At 47.5% G+C, this 19,435-nt stretch overlaps 1 protein-coding gene and 1 long non-coding RNA gene across 2 annotated transcripts; one reads left to right on the top strand and one right to left on the bottom strand.

Annotated features, from left to right (window-relative positions):
* Nucleotides 1–10,702: 10,702 nt before the first annotated feature.
* On the bottom strand, nucleotides 10,703–12,964 carry LOC143396918 (glycosylation-dependent cell adhesion molecule 1-like). Its single transcript, XM_076852933.1, has 4 exons — nucleotides 12,878–12,964; nucleotides 12,137–12,181; nucleotides 11,185–11,415; nucleotides 10,703–10,942 (listed from the first exon to the last, which is right to left on the bottom strand). Exons 1-4 carry the CDS (start codon nucleotides 12,939–12,941, stop codon nucleotides 10,812–10,814), a joined length of 471 nt encoding a protein of 156 aa, XP_076709048.1. The 5' UTR covers nucleotides 12,942–12,964; the 3' UTR covers nucleotides 10,703–10,811.
* Nucleotides 12,121–15,264, top strand: LOC143396919 (uncharacterized). Its single transcript, XR_013155441.1, has 3 exons — nucleotides 12,121–12,230; nucleotides 13,335–13,441; nucleotides 14,531–15,264. It is a non-coding gene; the product is annotated as an uncharacterized LOC143396919 (long non-coding RNA).
* Nucleotides 15,265–19,435: the final 4,171 nt, after the last annotated feature.

Consider the following 19,435-nt stretch of genomic DNA (forward strand, 5'->3'; position numbering starts at 1 on the left):
CTGGCTGGAGGAGTCAGAAACTCGTTCTTAAAAATTTCCTTTGAAATTCTTTGTATGAGATATCTCACTTTGAAGTTTCACCTATTGTATTTTGGTGTCTAGTTGAAATTGTAATTTTAATTTCTTTTTACAAAAATCATGGGGGTGGTTACCATTGTGCCCAGGGAGAGGGAGGTCAGCCTCCAAGTCTGTACCAGCAACTTCTCTGACCAGAGGAGCTAAGCTCTTGAACAAACCGCGATGAGGCAAAATGGCCACCAGAGGGCAGAAGATCCTACTTCAAATCCTGTTTCCTTGGACTCCTTGGAAAGAGATGGCTTTATTCAATAATCTCTTAAGGTTAGGTCCCTGCAGGTGCTCAGGTCTCAGCTCTCTTGGTATTGTTACCCCGGTTACCAGTGACGAGTTCTGCTTCCTCACATGTTGAAGTTTGAAGATTAGAGAAGCATGACGATGCAAACATACAAAGCAGGGTTTATTTTTAAAAGGGGTAACATAGACTTCCATAGATTTCTCCTGGGAGGGAGAAGGGGGCCGGCCATAGCTGGTATCCTGCTATTCCAAGAAGCGAGGTGTTCTGCCCTTTTTATGTGTCCTAGGCTTCCTTTGTTCTCTTGCCCTCTTCCCCTTATCTTTCTCCATCCTGCATATGTGACTAGGCCTAGGAATGCTTGTGGAATGGCTCAAAGGTGGGAAACAGGTGGGCTGAAGGGGGAAAGGCAGGATGGAGCAGCCAAGGGCACATCAACAACCTCATAGCTCCCTGTAGGGAGGGCAATTCCTGGGTTACCTTGGCAACAGGTTGGAGCAGGGGCAGGTTCTTGATAAGGATGGAGGAAGGGTTCTGAAGGAATTAACATTTCAATCCTTCTGGGGGACAGTCTCCAACTTCCCAGACTCACTCAGAATTGGCCTCCTTGACTTGATCTGACTCGATTTACCTATCTAGACTGACTGCCTGTCTCATTCTGGCTTCAGTGTCACATCTGGATTCCTGACATTGGCCTGCTTCTTGATTTCTGCAGTCTAACCATTGTTCTTCTAGCTGAAGTATCAAAAAGAAATCCGTTTGCATTTGAAACTGATGGTCATTTAAGGAGTACCTAGATTGTCATGGGTGAAGAGATTAAAGCCATAGTTTCTGCCCAGGAGAAGCCCAACTGGGAGGGAGACCTGAGAGCAGACGCCCAGAACTGCAAAACAAGAAATAAGAAATAAGGGCTTTGTAAGCATTTAGGAAAGAGCAACGGAAAGAAATTGGAGAAGAATTTTTAGAGGAGGGCACATTGGAGTTAGCCTGCATGTCTTTCTTCTCTCCCTCTCTTCCATCCTTCTCCCCTCCCTTACCTCCCTTCCTCTCCCCTCCCCCTCCCTTCCTCTCTTCCTTCTTTCCTTCCTTCCCCCCTCCTTTCCCTTCCCCTCCCTCCCTCCCTCCCTCCCTTCCTTCCTTCTTTCCTCTTCCTTCCCCCCTTCCTCTGGATGAGTGGGACTTTGAGGAAGAAGAATGTGAGAATAAGGGGAAGGCAGATTGACAAGTTCCTGGGGACAAGGGAGGTGAAATGTTCAAGGGGGGACTGAGGGGACAGCAGAAAGTGGCAGTTTGCTGGGGCTGTGTTTGAAGACTGAGAGGAGATTGGGCCCTTTGGAAACACTCCATTTCCCCTCTCTGAAGCAATAGAATTTTCCCTCCCACTCCCAGTTTCATGGAGGAGGGTATGAGGCTCTGGCTGCAAAGATTTCGTTGAACTTGAAGCTTATGGGGGAAAATGGGAGAGGATGGGAGCTTTAGCTTTTCAGAGAAGAAACACTTGAAGGACTTGATGCTGTTCAGTGGGCAGAGAAGGAGGCTCAGTTTGCTGGGGTGCAGGGGGTGAGTGCAGCTTAACAGAGGGGTGAGGGTGTGAGCTTCAGACTGGCCCTGGAACAATCCTGCTTCTTCCAGTATCCAGGTGACCTGGGGCTGGCTGGCCGCTTTGCTTCTCTGAGCTTACTGCCTTATCTATGGAATGGGAATAATAATCTACATTCTAGGGATGTTGCAGATATTGAATAAGGTAATGTACATAAAATTTTCCGCACAGTACCTAGTAAGAGTTTGTTAAATGGTAGCGTTTATTAATGAAATGATAATTGGTTTCAGATATTTTTTAAAGTTGTCACGTGGATGGCACTTAACTGGGCCACTGACCAGGCTGAGCTATGGATACGTGGTGGAGAGAGTCTGGGGTTGGCTGGGAGGGAGAGTGCTCCATCCGAGGCCCAGAACCTGGAGGAGATCTCTGTTGCCTGAAGTGCCCAAGTGGAGGCTGTCCAGGGGCTTTTCCCAACAAAATGCTTTGGAATCCTGGGTCTTTCTGAAACTATCTATCGGAGTACATGGATGAAAGACTCTGAAGAAGGGCCCTGGGATCCAGAAACAAGAGCCAGCAGTGGAATGAATCAGTGCTCTGCTGGTCTAGGGCCAGGTCATCTGAGGCCTCAGCTGTCCTGTCTCCTCGGGTCGGGGAAAGGCCTGCAGGAGGCTCAGTAGAGGTTGTCCTGTCCCTTCTGCAGGTTCTGTGAAGGGAATCTGGGTGTGGCGAGGGATGTTCTGCTTTCCTAAGACTCCACCCTCAGTAAGAGAAAGTCATTGAGGTTCCCCTGCCCTTGTGTGTGTTGAGAAGCCTTCCTGAAGCGCGACCTTGGCCTCCTCACTGTAGTGTCTGGATTTCTGATTCTGTGTCAAATTCCCGGGGCAGCCAGCCTCTCATCTCTCCGGGAATGCAGAGGCTGGGACGGAGAGCTGAGCAGGACGCCTTCTCGGCCTTTGCCAGGGGTCTTCTCTTCCCAGACACTCTGAGAGGAAGGCCCTTACCTGCTCCCAGTCCCTGTGCCCACTTCCATCAGAAGAGAGGAACTGGCGAGTGCTGGACAGAACCCTCTCTTCCTTACTTATGTCTTTCTAACAGGGAAGCAGCGGATTTCACCCTTCATTCATTGAACTCACTCATGAGTTCAATTCAGATCCATTCATTGAACTCTAATTCTTTTCCTGGTAATATGGTTCAAGATCTAGGAGAAAAAAGAGTGAATAATAGCAACTGGTAAGTTCCCAGGTTTCATGGAGCATAGGTTTTGTGAGGTGAAAAGCCTAAGAACAAGTTGACAAATGTATACAGGAGATCATTTCAGAGCACAGGAAATGCAATGAGGGGATATCATGGGGAAGTGACAGAAGGAACCGGGGAGAAGGTGTTAAACTGCGTGGCGGGGCAGCTCTCTATGAAGGCAGTGTGTGAGACAAGGAGAAGGGGCACCTGCGTGAACAGCAAGGGGAACCCAGGATAAGAGCCTCGAGCTGGGGAAGGATGCCCGTGTGTCTAGGACCAGGGAGGATGGCAGCGTGGCCATGATGCATTGATCAGGAGAGCTGGATGGTGTGAGCTGGGGGTATTTGGGAACCAGATTATGCAGGGCCTTGTAGGGCTTGGTGGAGTTGGATTTTATTCGAAGTGAAATTGGACACCTCCTAAGGGTTTTTGAGTGGAACGCCAATTGACATGATCTGATACATTCTTTAAAAATTTCACTTGCCGGGAAACAAACAAACAAACAAACAAAAGATCACTTGTCTAAATGCTGAATGGAGGATGGATCAGAAGAAGAAGAGTGGAAGAAATCAGCCAGGAAGTAACTGCAAAAGTCCAGGTGGTAAATAATGGTGGTGGAACTAGGAGATGGGGAGACAGGGAGGAAGTCGAGATATATTTTGGAGAAGGAGTCTGCAGACTTGTTCATGTATTGACTGGGGGCCCTGAGGGAAAGACGGGAATCGACTCCTAGGCTGGGTGCCGTGGTACACGCTTGTAATCTCAGTGGCTCCGGAGGCTGAGGCAGGAGGATTGAATGTTCAAAGCCAGCCTCAGCAAAAGTGAGAGCAAAAGTGAGACCTCAGTGAGACCCTGTCTCTAAATAAAATACAAATTAGGGCTGGGGATGTGGCTTAGTGGTTGAGTGCTCCTGAATTCAATCCCTGTGCTGTCCCCTCCCCCCCCCAAAAAAAAATTGACTTCTAAATTTTGGTTTGGGAAATGGAACATAGGTGGTGATATTTAATCAGTTAGGAAGACGGGGTGGGCAAAGGTATTCAAGCATTTGTTTAGGTGCCGTACTTAGGTCGTAATGCCATGGTATGAAAAGAATGGAAGTTAAACGGGGTGACATGGTGGCTGCACAGCACCTGGGACTTCCTATCCTGCTGCTTTTTTTTTTCCACGATGTGGCTTCTCATTGGTGGCTGCCCCAGCTTGCATCTCGGCATCTCATTCCAATCAATGAGAAGGGTTTAGAAAGGAGACAGGGAGGACAGACTCCTCTTCTGTCGAGGACACCAGTCATAATTTGCCCTAATATTCGCTCACATCCTACTGACCAGTATCTGGTCAGGTGGCGGCATCCAGCTGTAGGGAAGCTGTGGGTAGTCATCAGGTACACGAAAAAAATGGCGGGGTCACTGAACTGGAGGTCAGGCACAGGTCAAGGATCCGTAACAAGGGGACTCTTGGAGTAATGGAGGTGGAAGGACAGGAGGCTGTGGCAAGAGGGTGGGTCCTTGAAATCAGCACTGTGTGGGCTGAGGTGTAAAGATCAAGGACGGAGAAGCCAGAGTGTTGGTGAAGCTATTTTCACGAATGCTGAATGTCCTCAAGAATGAGGTCAAGAGCAAGTGAGAGGGAAGAACAGGTGCTAAGGTCATCGGTGAAGAGTGAGAGGGGCTGAGGGGCAGGGCAGCCTCCTGAGGCATATCTCCCGCCTGAGCTTCCAAGGAGGGAGCTTTTTAAGGAAGGAAAGGAGATATAATATGGTTCAGAAGCAGTGATACAATATAAGGAGGACACCCCTTTGCACCTTCTGGTTCTGAGGTGATTAGCAGCTAAAGGAGTAGGCAGTTTCCACTTGAGAGGACTGTAGAGGCTGTGGGATTCTCAGGATCTTAAAATGTTATCAAGTTTAGTTGACAGAAGTCAGGAGCAATGGCGCACAAATGTGATCCCAGCAATTTAGGAGGCTGAGGAAGAAGGATTGCAAGTTTGAGGCCAGCCTCGTCAACTTAGAGAGACCCTGTCTCAAAATAAAAAATAAAAAGGGCTGAGGTTATAGTTCAGTGGCAGAGTACCCCTGGGCTCAATCCGCCATACTGGGAGAAAAAAAAGACTAGGTGGTAAAATATGCAAAATAAGACATTGGGAATATCAAAGAATTGCTGATTACAGGTCAGGACTTCTACAAGCCACAACGAAAGGGTTTGGGAGGGAGAGACTGGGTAGAGATAGGGTTGGATCAGGGGCTGGCAGAGCCAAGTGGAATTGGGGGTCCGAATAACAAGATCCCTAGAGGCTTTGACTTGGGTCCTTGAGGTCAACATTAAGAGGTGTGACATCAGGAACGTGGTAACTAGCCCTCTTTCCTCTAGGAGCAACTGGGTTAAAGTGTAGGTCTCAGTATCTGCCTAGATGGTTTAGGGTATCTGATTCCTGTGACCTAAGGTGATGGCCAGTCCCATAGGAGCAGGAGATATGGATATGTGCAAACATAATAAATTTCCCAAATGATGTCTACATCCTAATCCCCAGAACCTGTGAGGAAGTTTAGTTCTGTCGTGAGTGGGGAAGTTTGCAGATAGCATCGAGGTGGCTAATCCACTGCCCTTAAAATAGGGAGATTATCTAGATTATCTAGGAAGGATCCTTAAATGTGGACAAGGGAGGCAGAAGAGAGAACCTGATTGATCGCGGGTGAGAAGCCTTGACCAGATGTTGCTGGAACAGAGGGAAGGGGCCATGGGCCAAAGAATGTTGGAAAGAGCGAGGAAGCAGATTCTCCCGACAGCCTCCAGGGAAGGAATGTGGCTCTGTTGACACTCCTTGATTTTAGCCTAGTGAGACCCATCGGGGACTTCTGAACTACACAACTGCAAGATAATAAACCTGTGTTGTTTGAAACCAGCAAGATGGATCATGGTAATTTGTAATGAGAAAACTGATACCAGATGAAAGGTTCTCCTCTCCTGGTGACCGCTCCCTCCTGTAGGGTTGGATGCTATGACAGCTGGTGAGACAGAACTTTAGACCACGTTTCACAGAAGGGTGGAGCTAATGCATTGACAGGAATGTTCCTGAATAACTTGCCTTTCTCTCCTGCCCTCTCTCACAAGGGCACAGGCTTGGACACAGCTTCCCTTCCCCCCTCTCTCTCCTCTGCTAATTCCTTCTCTGTTTGGTGGCTCAGGCAGAAGGAAGGCAAAGTGGTCCCTTTTGGGCTTGTGTCTCCATGACAGTCTCCAGTCCAGCTTTGCCAGTGAGGTCAGAGTGCTCTGGGTGGTGTGGCACTTGTCTGACGCTCTGGTCTCCTTTTTTGTCCCTGTTCTCGTCCCCTTCTCCATTGACGGGGCTCAGAGGGATGGCATGCAGGTGGAGCTCCCTGGGACCTTGAGGGTAAGCTTAAAGGGGACACTGTAGAGTGGATTTTAATAGGACAAAAGCTCTGAAAGTAACTCTGACCAGCTGGTTTGTAAATGCAGCTGAGGCTGGAATGAAATTCCCCCAATTCCATGGAGTATAGACAACCAGACTGCGAAATTTTGGCTTCAGATGATGTGTGGCAGTCTTCAGTAGGCGATGCTAGGTTGACTGTCCCAGTTTCCTGTCACTTTGGAATTGCACTCAGGGCCACAGCAGGAATCATGGAGGGATTTAATTTATGATCTGATCACAAGCTTCTGGAATTATTTCCTGCCACATAATCTCCAGTTGGCTTGGAGTTGTACATTTATTAAGCTCTGACTGGGGCTGGGGATTTCAGAGGCTAGGACCCCTGTAGAGAGGAAATATCATTGTAGGAGAAAGTGGAAAAAACCTCAGTGGAATGATTACCAACCTGAAAGAACAATGAATAAGTCCTGTACCTGGAACGCTCTGTCCTTATAGAACAGACTTATTCAGGGAGCCTGGGGTTCATGTCAGAAACAAGTCTCGGTCTTTTTCTTTTTTTTCTTTTGATGCTGGGGAGCAAACTCAGGGGGGTTTAACCACTGAACCACATCCCCAGCCCTATTTTGTATTTTATTTAGAGACAGGGTCTGAGTTGCTAAGCACCTCCCTGTTGCTGAGGCTGGCTTTGACCTTCTGATCTTCTGGCTTCAGCCTCCCAGGCCGCTAAGGATTACAGGCCCGCACCACAGTGCCTGGCTCAAGTCTTGGTCCTGTAGTGAGAAAAGTCAGAGAGAAAGGAAAAGAGAGAAGGTGTTTCTGTTGATTGAGTTGGGAGAAAGGATGAGATTTTTCTGGGAGAAACGTTGAGCTCTTAGTGTCCACTCTGAAGATGGATTAAAAGGAAAAAGTGAAGTGTTTATATGCTTAAGTACTTTTAAGGATAAAACTAGAGACGAGTAGAAGATTCATTCCTTACTAGACCAGGAGGGTGAAGGAGGCCCCGAGAAATTTAACAAGGCTGCAAAAGAGAAGGAGGCCACTAGAGGGAGCATGGACCCAGGAAATATTGTGGACAGTCGCTCAGACCTAGAGGGTTAGTGCAGAGATTGCAAACGCTACTAGGTAAGTTTCAGAGGGGCACAGTTGTTCATTTCTTTCTTTCTTTTTCTTTTTCATTTATTTATTTATTTTTTTGTGGGGATATTGCCCAGGCCTTAAAGAAACATGCCCAGGAGCCTTGCCTCACAGTTACTGAGAGGATGAAACTCGTGCACGAGAGAAATAGGTCTAGTTTAGTTAAATTGGGACTTCTGGGAACAATACTTTAAATCTCTAACTATAACACGATAACCCTCTAGTGGTAACTTCATGCCAAAATTAACCCTCCTTAGGAGAGTTCTCTGTTTGAGGTTCAAGTTTAAGTGGTGCAGACTGAGAGCATCCTCGCTGGTCTTTCTCAGAAGTCTCCAGGTTTCTGCCACGTGTGTTGCTGGCATTACAAGCCAATTCCTGCTGAGATCAAAGCTTCTGCCTGCCTTTTGCAATTTGAGGAGGAGGGAGAGACTGTCATTGAGATGCCTTGACATCACCGCTTCCCTTCCAGCTGCATCTGTCCCCTGTGCCACCATGAGCTGCCTGCTGGTGACCCTTAGGAGGAACCCAGTGAGATATACATGGCTGGAGACCTTACAGCCCCCCACGCACAGGAAGTGCTGTGGCTGACTCTGGCCTTCCATCTCTTCCTCATGCCCCTTGAACCTGTGTTAAAGGATTCTCCCCGACCCCCCTCCCACCCCAGCACCACCAAAAACCATGCACTAGGTAATGGACACAGAATTTCCCTGGGACCTGAGAATATGCTGAGTTCCTAAGTTTTGTAGGTGTGGAGCTGGTGCCATGGACTCCCATGTGTCCTAGTTACACTGATTTGGAAAAAGATGGATCCCTGAGCTGCTTGGGGATGGAGTAAGTGAACTTTGAAGAAGCTAGAGGAAGTACTACCACTGCAGGGGGAAAAAGACCAGGACGCAGCCAATGGCCAGATCTAGCTTCCTTTGCAGTGAGTCCCCCTGGCTAATAAGGAGCAAAATAAGAAATGGGTACCCGGGGAGGGTGTGCGTCAGACTTTTATTTCCTTTCATTTTAGTTTAAAAGAGAGTTTAATTTCAGTTTTATTCTTTGCTACTTTTGAAATTAGGAGGGAGTTTATGTTCAAATTAAGGGCATTTTATTGGTTGCTGGTGTTGAATTGTTTGGTATTTGACGCTGCCTGCAGTGCTTATTTGGTAAGCCTCAAGGGAGCTGTATTGAGCCATGGGACTGAGCTGACTGCAGAGAGGAAGTAGAGTCTAGGGCACGGTACAGTGTTGGAGTTAATTCCTGTCCTACTAGGACCCAATCCAGCAGTCTCTGGGGCCAACAGCAGCTTGGCCACCTCACTGATTCCAGGAGGATACAAAGAAGAGCGGTGAGAACCTGTACCTCACCTTTTTCCCCCCCGGAAGTGTAGTTAACAAATATTAAAGTCTTTTGCAAGGGTTGGGTAAGAAAATATGTGTAAAGCACTTGTAAATAGGGCCTGCCACATAGTGAGAGCTTTATAAATCAGTGGGTCACATGATCACATGTTTGGTCGCAAATGGCCAAATGTCTGCAAATTGGGTGGTCATCCTGGTGCACGGCTGGTCTTCTCCTTCCCGCTCCCATTCCCGCCTGTGACTGATCCCAGGCCATCAGTTAAGCCTTCCGCATTGAGCAAAGAGCAGGTGCTCATGTTGGGGGCTTTCTCCTTTATATGCTCCCTTCAGACAGAGGAGCAGGTTGGAGGGAGCCCACCTTTCCATTCCGTCCTCATTCCCTCCTGGGGGACAGGAGATGGCCTTGGGAGTGAAAGCCTGGCAGTGGCTCCTCCAACTCTGTCTCTGCTCACTTAGTGGGCTGGGGTGGGGAGAGTACGGGAGAGAGGAGAAGGCCCCTTTACTCTTTGGCCTCTTATTTAGTTTTAATAGGACGCCCTGCATTGGGGCCTTATTGGCACAGCTGTCCAGTCATTAGTTAGGTGGACACTTTGATTGCCACTGGGCAATGGGCCTCATGTCATTTTCTGCAGTGGTCTGAACTGGAGAGTGTCTTATCCTCCAAGACACTTCAATTTTTCTAGTTTAATCTTAGGAAACCTTCCTTCCAATTTCTTCCTGAACTCCATAATCTTTGATATTTTGGCAAGAATTTTTTGCAGTGTCTCAAGTAACTGCTTGAGAAAAATTCTTAGTAGAAATTTTCATTTGGTTTGGTGGCATTGTGGGAGTGGGTTCTAAGCAAGGGAAAGTGGACAGGTGGCTACTTTCTATACCAGGAGAAAGCAAAGGAAGGAAGGAGATTTTTGTATCTGTCTTCGGCTCTGAACACACTTCTTCCAGATATTCCTGGGTCAGGATACTGCCAGTCCTGCACTGTGGTAGGTCAGCTGCTCTACTGGTATCCTGAGTGCCTTTCCTGTGTCCTTGGAATAGGGTGCCAGAAACCAGAAGTGTCTTCCTTCCTGCCATCCTACCTGCCCTTGAGCGGACAGCCTTCTCTTCCTTTGGAAGACACAAAGAGACTTTCATTCTCTCATGTTCTTTTTTACCCAATGAGTCCCGCATGCCCAGGGCCACAGGGAGATGGGCACATTCTAGGTAGATGGCACACGGTGGACACTGGTGGATGTTAGCGGAGTGAGTAAATTAGAATGATCTACCTTGAGAAGTTCTGGGAAATGAGGGTGGAGAGGAAGGAGGGTGGAGAGAAGGCAAGAAGGTATGACATTGGACTCTGGAGTCCACTAGGAAATGTGCTAGAAAATAAACAGGGAGTTTGGAGAGTGCAGTGTCTTGGAAACTTCCGGGGGGAATTTTCTAGAAGGGATCCAGTCCTCCATTGGCAATGCAGAGTCAGGACTGAGAGGGAGCTGTGAGACTTGTCGTTGTCAGTGATTTGGGGGGGAACAGTGGTGGGCTGTGGGTGGGAAAGGGCAGACTGCAGGGAGGTACCACTCTGATGACGTGGAGGGGCAGGGCGAGCAGTGTCCGGGCTTCGCCAAGGATGTTGTGGGATGCAGAGACTTGAACAGGTCTGTAAGCAGAGGAGAGTGAGAGGTTTGAACTCAAGGGGATTGGGGAGTTGAGGAAGAATATTGGGGGCCTCCTGCCTTCTTTCCCACAAAGTCACCACGGAGCTGCGTTTGGGTTGAATGCTTTAATGCCTGGATTTGAGGGGCTGTGAGACGGTGGTTGGGAAGAGTGCGGTGTGGGTGATGGAGGCACCTCTCATGGCCCAGCCTGGGGTGTGGAGCCCTGGTCCTCAGGGCCTCATGACGTCGCTGGCATCAGGTATCAGGCTTTTCAGATAGTCCAAGATTCCTTTGATTGCTTTCTTCAGGTCCTTCCCCATTTTATTGCCAAGCTTGTTCAGTTTTCCCTCCGAGGTGGTTGCTGGGAAATATGGGGAGAAAAATGTCAAGTTCAGGCTGGTTCTCTCCCAACCCTTCCCAGCATTCTGGCAACAACCTTCCACAGAACTTGGGAATCAGTGGGGTCTTTTGATCTCACTTAGATTTCATTCTCGTTCCCCCCTCTTTCTAACCCCGCCTTATTCCCATCCAAGTCGCTCCCCCACCCCTGCCCTTTTCTTCTCCGCACCTCCCCAATCACTTCCTCTCTTCCCTGGCTCATACCAGCAGTAGGAGTGAATTCTGTTGTCTCTTCTATGGAACTTTTGGAACTGTCCCCTTGGAGTATGGGGTGAAGGATTTCAGTTTTCTGACTCATTGGGCTGGTGGATTTTATCACCGCATTCTCTTTGGAAATCAGCTCTTCACTGAAGATGAAAGGCTCCACGGTGAGGTCCTCACTGGAGATAGAGGCTTTCCCGGGATGGTTGATAGAAGCAAACTGGGAAGCTGGGACTAAGGAGATGGAGGGAGTAGGGGGCAGAGAAAGAGCTCCTGGTGAGAAGCAGTCAGCCATTGCCATATGCGTCCCTTAACGTGTTGAGGGCATCAGGGTCTATCCCACTTGTCTGTTGCTGAACCGACAGACAAGTGGGATAGATGTCCTGTGCCAAGCCAGTTCTACGAGCACCGCCGAGGTACACACTTGAGTTTGAATGACATTGATTAGGAATTACGGTCTTCTCACCAAATCCACCTATAACCAGTTAAAAGAAATTAACTCGGCTAACACTTGTCTGGTTCATAGGAGGGATTCATAAATATTGTTTTTTTTCCCTGTGAATTCTGGATATTATCACTTGAGATTAACCCATGTCTACAGATAATCTACAAAGTCGGACCTCCTCATGTGCATGGTTTTGGGATTATGGGGGTGAGGAGGCTGGAACTGGTGACCCTGCGGCATCCTTGCCTTAGGTGAACTGAGGCCCTTTGCTGGCTAGCGTTTGGATGTGAGGTGTGGTCCCATTCCAGGCTCTGGTGACTAGTCTGCATGAACGCTGTTCAAATGGTTCCTGGTCCCCAGATCTTGGCCAGTTCTTGCAGCAGGAAGGATTAAGACCAACACCAAGAGGGACTGTCTTTACTCCACTTCTTCAGGTGAGGAATTCGTCACTTATTGAACAACTTTTTACCCCCACCTTCTTGTTCTAAAGGACACTAGTGTGAGACTTACAGTTACTGATGGCTTGAGTCTTCGAAGGGATTTCATCTTCTGACTCTGAAAAAGCAGAGGTTAAAGCCTCCAGGGGTCTCAAGACAGCTAACATGTGAGTCATTCCTCTATAACCAACCCCATACCCCAACATTCCCAGTCTCCCTTGCTTTTCTAATGTTTTTCTTCTCATTTCTAACCCGCTAGGTAATTTATTTAATGTTGATTATATTTTCTTTCTCCTTGAATATAATCTTAGTGAAGATTGAGGACTGTCTAGTCTGTTAGTGGATCCCAAGTCCTTAGAGCTGTGTCTGACACAGAGTATGTGCTTACTACATAGCTATTGGATGTGTGTGTGTGTGTGTGTGTGTGTGTGTGTGTGTGTGTGTATCATACAGAGAGAGAAGGAGGTCCAGGGGATGGTAGTGACTCTGCTTGGGTAGTTCACCATTGCCAGGAGCTGAGATCCAATCTGAATCTCTGTTGACCCATATTCCACCCTGATTTGGGCCCAGCTTATCTTCCCTTGGCCCCAGTCTCAAGCTTTCTGGGTTGCAGGATCCCGAGGGTCATATGCTTTGGTTCCCTACCTCCATCCCTTGGTCATCCCAAGTGTGGACTTTCTCTTCTGCATCTCCCCATCTCTCTGCATAGCACATTACAAGGATTGAGAAAGGGCCTCCCTTGTGCTGATGTCTCCCAGATGACAACTCGATGACCTCTAGGGGACCGAGGGAATGAGAAGGAGGCTATACTCACCATGAAGGATGGCCAGAGAGGTGGAGGCCAGGCTGGCCAGCAGCAGGACAGAGAAGAGCTTCATGGTGGAGCTGGAGCAGGAGCTGTTTGTCCTGGGGGAGGCTCTAGTGAGGAGGCAGTCTGGAAGGGGCCTTATTTATTTTGGGGGTAAGAATGGACTGTGGGGAAACTGGTTTGGGATTGGAGCAAACCAGGTTTCCCCTTCTAAGTTCCCTGTTCTGAATATGTTTATTTTTGGGAACTGGAGATTCTGGGAAACTAGTTAACAGGAAAGTAAGGCCCCCAGCCTTCCCCCTGGCCAGGGCCATGCCACAGGTGTGCCAGCCCCAGGCGCCATCGTGTAAGCCTATGGAATAATTTCCTGGGTCCGAGTTCCCCTCCTTCATGGTACTCAAGACTGGTATTGTTTTGCTTTTATTCATGTAATCATTCAATTAATATCCATCTCCCACAGAAGAATGGATCTTCCATGACGACTGGAATTCTACCCATTTTGCTGGCATAGTTTTCCCAATACACTTCAAGTAGCTGGTACAAAGTAGGAGCCTGGAAAATATTAATTGGGTGAGTGAATCAAGGAGGGGCCAGATCGCCCTCTAGGGTGCAGATAGATCTCCCCAACAGTTCAGGAGTGAGGCTGTTACAGGAATTCCAAGAAGCTGTCCAGAGTTTGTTCCCGTGGGATATTTCATTTAATTTGTGACAGGAGGTTATTTACTTGGCATAGAAATTCATATCCACAGAGGTGAGCTGATTTGTATAAAGTCACATATCTGGGTGCATTTGGACCAGGTCAGACTAGTTCTGCACCCAGAGTCTAGTGGGCAAGATGAAGCAGGAGGTTTCCTGAGGAGGGATCTGGAGAGGAGGTGGAAGGTGGGCCTAGGACTTGGGTTCTGGTCTTGGGCCTAGGGACTGAGTTAGTAGATCTCCTCTGTCCTCATGTAGCTGGAAGTTTTCATGATCTCTCCAAACCTCTGTTTCTGGATCATCTCCTGGCAGGAGGGGGCTGCCAACCCTGAGACCCAGCGTCCTGCCCTCAGCAGGGAGCACGCTCGCTGGGCATGTGGGGTCCCACGGAGCGCAGCATAGGCCTGTAGACCACAGTGAGCGCTGGGCTGTGCCAGTTCATTGGAGTCCTTCCTTTCCTGGAGAGGAGAGCCCCAGGAGCTGGCAGTTGTCCTCCAATTGCTGCAGGACAGTCCTCTCCTTAGGCAAGATGGTGAGGCGAAGGAAAAACTTCTTGGGCTACCTCTCCCCTCTCCTTCCTTCCTGATTCCCTCTCTTACCAGCAATCTTCCCTCCCGTACCTCAGGGGACGTAGGAGCAGGACATGGACAAATAAGGGCAGTCACAGTGAGTCCATGAGGACAGGATTTCAGTTCGGCAGGCTTATTTCCTGATACACCTAAAAACCCCCATCACCGCTCTTCTGGCCTCCATTCTGTCTCCACCAAAATCCATCGCCCACACTAATGCTGGGGGGATCTCCTGAATTTCACGCAGCTTCCAACTTGACGGTCTTTAATGACTAGCCATTACCCGGGGATCAAGCCCGGACTTCTCAGCCTTTGCAACCTCACCTCTTACTTCTGGGAGCTATTCCCCAGTCGGTGACCTGTTAGAGCTGGGTTCGTGCTACTTCTCTTTCAGAATTGCTGTCTCCTCTCCTTCTTCTTGGCATGTTCCCCATCATGATCGAGACCAGACCTCCCCCCTGGAGGGAAGACAAGCACCTTGGTCAGTCATCTCACCTCGGTGGCTCCACAATGCATTGTTCATATTGTCATCTTTTTACCATCACATTCCAGTACTATTTGTTGAGGAATGACATGTGCAAGTTTTGGAGATGTAATGGCAAACAAGACCATCTGGTCCCTGGCCTTAAGAGGTTGACTGTCTAGCACTTATCACATTCTATTGTGATTTGAAATCTGTTGGTTTTTACTGGTCAATTGCCATGTCAAGGACAGGAGCCATAGTTTGTTTATCTCTGCATCTCCATTTATTTAGCATAGATCTTAACATTTGCAGCATGCTCCAGTCTGGCTTTATTGAATGAGTCAATTTGTTTATTCAAAGATGGCCCCTGGGGACATGTTTGCCCAATGAAGTGTCTCCTGAGTGTGTTTGAGATCTTTCAGAGGCTTTCATCAACAAATAAATATTTCAAAAAGAATTCAATGAGTGCCTGCTGTCTACCAGGCACGATGCGGCTTTTAGAGCTCTAACAAAACAGATCTTGTCCCTGTTCTTCCAGCTCAAGGTACCGGTTAAAATAGAAGTCACTCAGCCAAATGTCGATTTAATATAAGGAATGAAAAAAAATTCAGAATAAGTATGTCTCAAATATTGCACAAGCCATAATAAATATGTCTGAAAACATATTTAATGTGTTCTGTATTTATTTGCTAAATTTGGCCTTCAAGACTCCAGGCCAGCATCAGACTAGCAGGAGAAGCAGGGAAGACTTCCCATATATACTCTTTCTGACCAGTCACTCTAAGGTCCCGGCCTCATCCTATGTGCTTGGTTCAGATGTAGGGAAAGTTGCCTGCCATATCGTAACTTCCTCCTGAGAAAAGAGGTCATGGGGGTTCTTGCATATGAATGTCAGAGTGACCTTATTATCTTGACCATTCCTGTTTTGTGAGGCATCTGGGCCTTATTCAGAGGCAACTCTTGATAGGGTGGATATAAGGAAGACCATTAGCTTCTGAGGAGGCCAGGGTGAGAGAGCTGTCTTTTCTGGTGCTCCATATTGGATGGTTTCTAAGTCAACAAGGTCCTTCTCAGTGAATTTTGAGACAGAGATACAAAAATAAAGAGATATAAACACAGTAGAGGAAGGAAGGAGGAAGCAGAGAAATGGAGATAGAGTTGGGCATGATGGTGCATGCTTGTAATTCCAGTGACTTGGGAGGCTGAGGCAGGAGGATCTCAAGTTCAAGGCCAACCAGAACAACTTAGTGGCATTCTGTCTCAAAATAAAAAAAGGGCTGAGGATGGAAGCGAATGGCAGAGTGCCCCTAGATACAATGCGCAGTATCATGAAAAAAAAATATGGAGACAGAGGAGAAAACCCATGCCTAGAGGAGCTCTGGATCTGGCGTCAGATTTGCCAGAGCACCTGGAGGGGCTTATGGCTCAGTTACACTTGTACCCTGTACTCCAGGAGGCCTCCTGAAATGGTTCCAGTTCTTCCTTCCTTCTGTCACTGGTTGTCACCTGAGTGCATCTTATAAATGGGAAGAAAATCAATTTCATTTGATGATATTAACTCAGAACACATGCGTCTAAGGTTCAGCTCTGCCACCCCCTCCACTATATGGCCTCTATCCAGCCATGCCCTTTCTCGGGGCCTCAGTCTCCTCCTCAGCAAGGAGAGGGAAGGTCCAGATGGCTTCCCAGGGCCATCTAAGGTTCTTGTTCCAATATCTGACAGCCCCTTGGGTTCAGGGTAAACTTCTTCGGAGGTTTTCATTTTAGAAGGAGAAAGGCGTCAGGCTGGTTAGACTCAAACTTCAGTGCACATCAGAAACAGCTGAGGGAGTTTCTTTGAATTTCTTTCTTCTTCATTTAGTAGGTCTGGGACGCAGCCCAGGAATAGTCTTCTAAAACCAGAGTCCAGGGAAGTTCTGAAGTGGAGGTGTTGGGGACAACCCTATCTGAGGTTGACAGCATGGCTTCTGAGCAAAAGCTCAAACTTCTTCTGTGACAAAGATTTGGGGAGTCAGAGAGTGTTATTGTGTGTGTGTGTGTGTGTGTGTGTGTGTGTGAGAGAGAGAGAGAGAGAGAGAGAGAGAGAGAGAGAGAGAGAGAGACATTCGATACCTATGTTATTAGCATTCTCAAGGCCCTGGTTAATCCCCAGCACTGCAAAACAAATAAATAAATACCTGTTTTAAAGCCAGTACATCCTTAAACAAGGGCCCCTGTAATAACCCACACACATATCCCCTGAATAAATTAATAGAAATATGAGCATCCTTGACACATTGATGTGACCATAATGGGTCACAACCATATCTGTTTTAGGTTTTTCCTCAGTTCTCCCCAACAGCAACCTCCATCCTGTGCACTCAGCCATTTTTTATCATGGAGGACAGACGTCCTGCCCCCAGGCTGCTTAACATCCAACCACGCTGATGTGTTATAGCCCTTCTCACAGCCCACAGTCCTCACACCAGGAGACAATCCTACACACCAGAGTTCTGGACACAGAGCCTTCAATTTGGGAATTGTTTATGTAGCTTGAGGAGTCACTCCTAAGGGCTGCAAGAGGATAGAAAGAGGACTGTCCAGACCTTCATAGGTTGGGGAGTGACCGAGAGACGTGTCCATAACTGCAGCTTCCAGTGTAGCTAGCCTGTCCAGTTCTCACACCCAGGGTCACTCACCCACACCCGACCCAGCTCACTGAGCTCCGTGGGGACATTGAGTGGCCAGCCCACATGGACAACGTCTTTTCAGAACCCATTCTCTTTCATAGGGAGAGTATTTTCTCAGACTGCTCAGGCGGAGCCGCGTCTGGCTCAGACCTTCCTGCAGAGACAGTGGCTATGGCTGTGACATATGATATGACACATCAGCATGGACCCTGAAGGAGGAACTGGAGGCTCCCTCAGGAGGAACCATTCGAACGTGACTAGAAATAAGGCGAAAGCTGCTCTCCCCCCAGCTGCTCCAGTGTGCTGCGAAAGTGGGGTCTTCCTGTCTCTGAGCTCCCCTGAATGTCATTCAGAACACTCCGTTTCCCGGATAACCTCAGCTAGGACCCTCCTGCCTGTGAATGATGGACATTCTAATTTGGCTAGCTCAAACAATAAAAAAAGGTGCTGTCTCACCTAACAGGAATACTGAACGAGGCTTGGTTAATTCAGCAGCTCAATGAAATCATCAAGGACGTCAGATTCCTTCCCATTGCTCTTCTCTGCCCGGGAGCCTGACTTTCGGCCATTTATCTTCAGTAGCAAGCTGGCTGTTGCCACTCCTTGCAATATTCAGAGGCAGAAAAAGACTCTTCTGTTGTAATTATGTATTTTTTTTTGTCAGCAGAACCCACACATTTATTCTTTGGCTTATTGAGAACTGTTATGGTTAGAAAGGCCAAGTGGAAGTAGAAGTCTCTCAAACTGTTTGAGCCCATTGTTTGGCTAAACACAGTCCATCAGAAGTAATCATGCACCAGATGGAATGGTAGAGAACAGTACTCTGTTCAGTTCTCTGGTATAACCCTTGCAAAAGCTGATTATGTCACAGCAGATGACAGTAGACTGTCCTAATTTAACCAAGTGGTAGCCTTAATTGCAGCTGCTGTGCCAGATGGAACATCTTTACTATGATAGAACACTTGGTATGATGCTTTTGATCTTGCAAATGCTGTCTTTTCAGTGGCTACCAGGGAAAAGGCTCCAAGCAGACAGTGTTTATCCGTGATGGGCAGCAGATGATGTTTATAGTCCTACCTCAGGGATAATTCTCCTGCTTTGTATCCCAATGTAGTCCTAAAGCCAGGAACGATGGCACATGCCTGCAGTTCCAGCTACTTGGGAGGCTGAGGCAGGAAGATTGCTTGAACCCAAGAGTTTGAGACCAGCCTGGGAAACAAAGTGAGATCTCATCTCAAAGGAGAAAAAGAAGAAAAAGAAAAGCAACAAATAATAACAATATAGTCCTTAAAAACCTTGATTACGTCTGGGGATATAGCTCAGTGGTACAACACTTGCCAGGTTTACAGAAGATCCTGGGTTCAATCCCCAGCACAAAAACAAAGAAATAAACGATACTCAATCAGCTTGACACAGTGATCCTACTGTAAATCATTACCACCTTGAAGCTGGCTATCCTGACAGAATGTTAGAATTATCTTTGAAAGTCACAGAAGAGCCTGGTATATTGGCACATATCTATAATCCCAGCAAATAGGGACGAGGCAGGAGAACTGCAAGTTCAAAGCCAGTCTCAGCATCTTGGCAAGGTCCTAAGCAACTTAGCTAGACTCTGTTTCAAAATGAAAAAGACTGGGAGGTGTCTCCAGTGGTTAAGCACCCCTAGGTTCAAATCCCAGTACCAAAAAAAAAGAAAGCCACAGAGGAGCTACAATCTGCTGCATCAAGTCTAAAGCTACTCCTTTACACAAGGTTGTGGTTAATATTATAAATTCTTTCTGCTATCCTCTCCATGTTTATTTTGCCGTCTGCTGGGACTTTAGCAGGTTAGTGTTCTTTATCTGGTACACTGACTCAAAATTTCATTTCCAAAGGATCTGAATTCTCAGTGGTCCTATTTGGTTGGATTTGCTTAAATTCCTGTTAACATTTTGTTTTCTGCCATTAACTTTTACTAGTGAACATGGGAGTACTAAGAAGTACCATATAGAATCCTCTGGGTTCCAGATATCATTTTTCTGCCTCTATAACAGCAATTCAAGTTGATAACAGGAGTGAATCATCACAGACTGTAACCTTTTTCTTCACCAACTGACAAGTGCAATGTGTCCAGATTTCAGTTCAATGGTGCCATAATTGTGTCCCCTAATACTATTTCTCCCTTGGG

Source organism: Callospermophilus lateralis, chromosome 4 (genome assembly GCF_048772815.1).
Source record: "Callospermophilus lateralis isolate mCalLat2 chromosome 4, mCalLat2.hap1, whole genome shotgun sequence".
NCBI classification, from domain to species: domain Eukaryota; kingdom Metazoa; phylum Chordata; class Mammalia; order Rodentia; family Sciuridae; genus Callospermophilus; species Callospermophilus lateralis.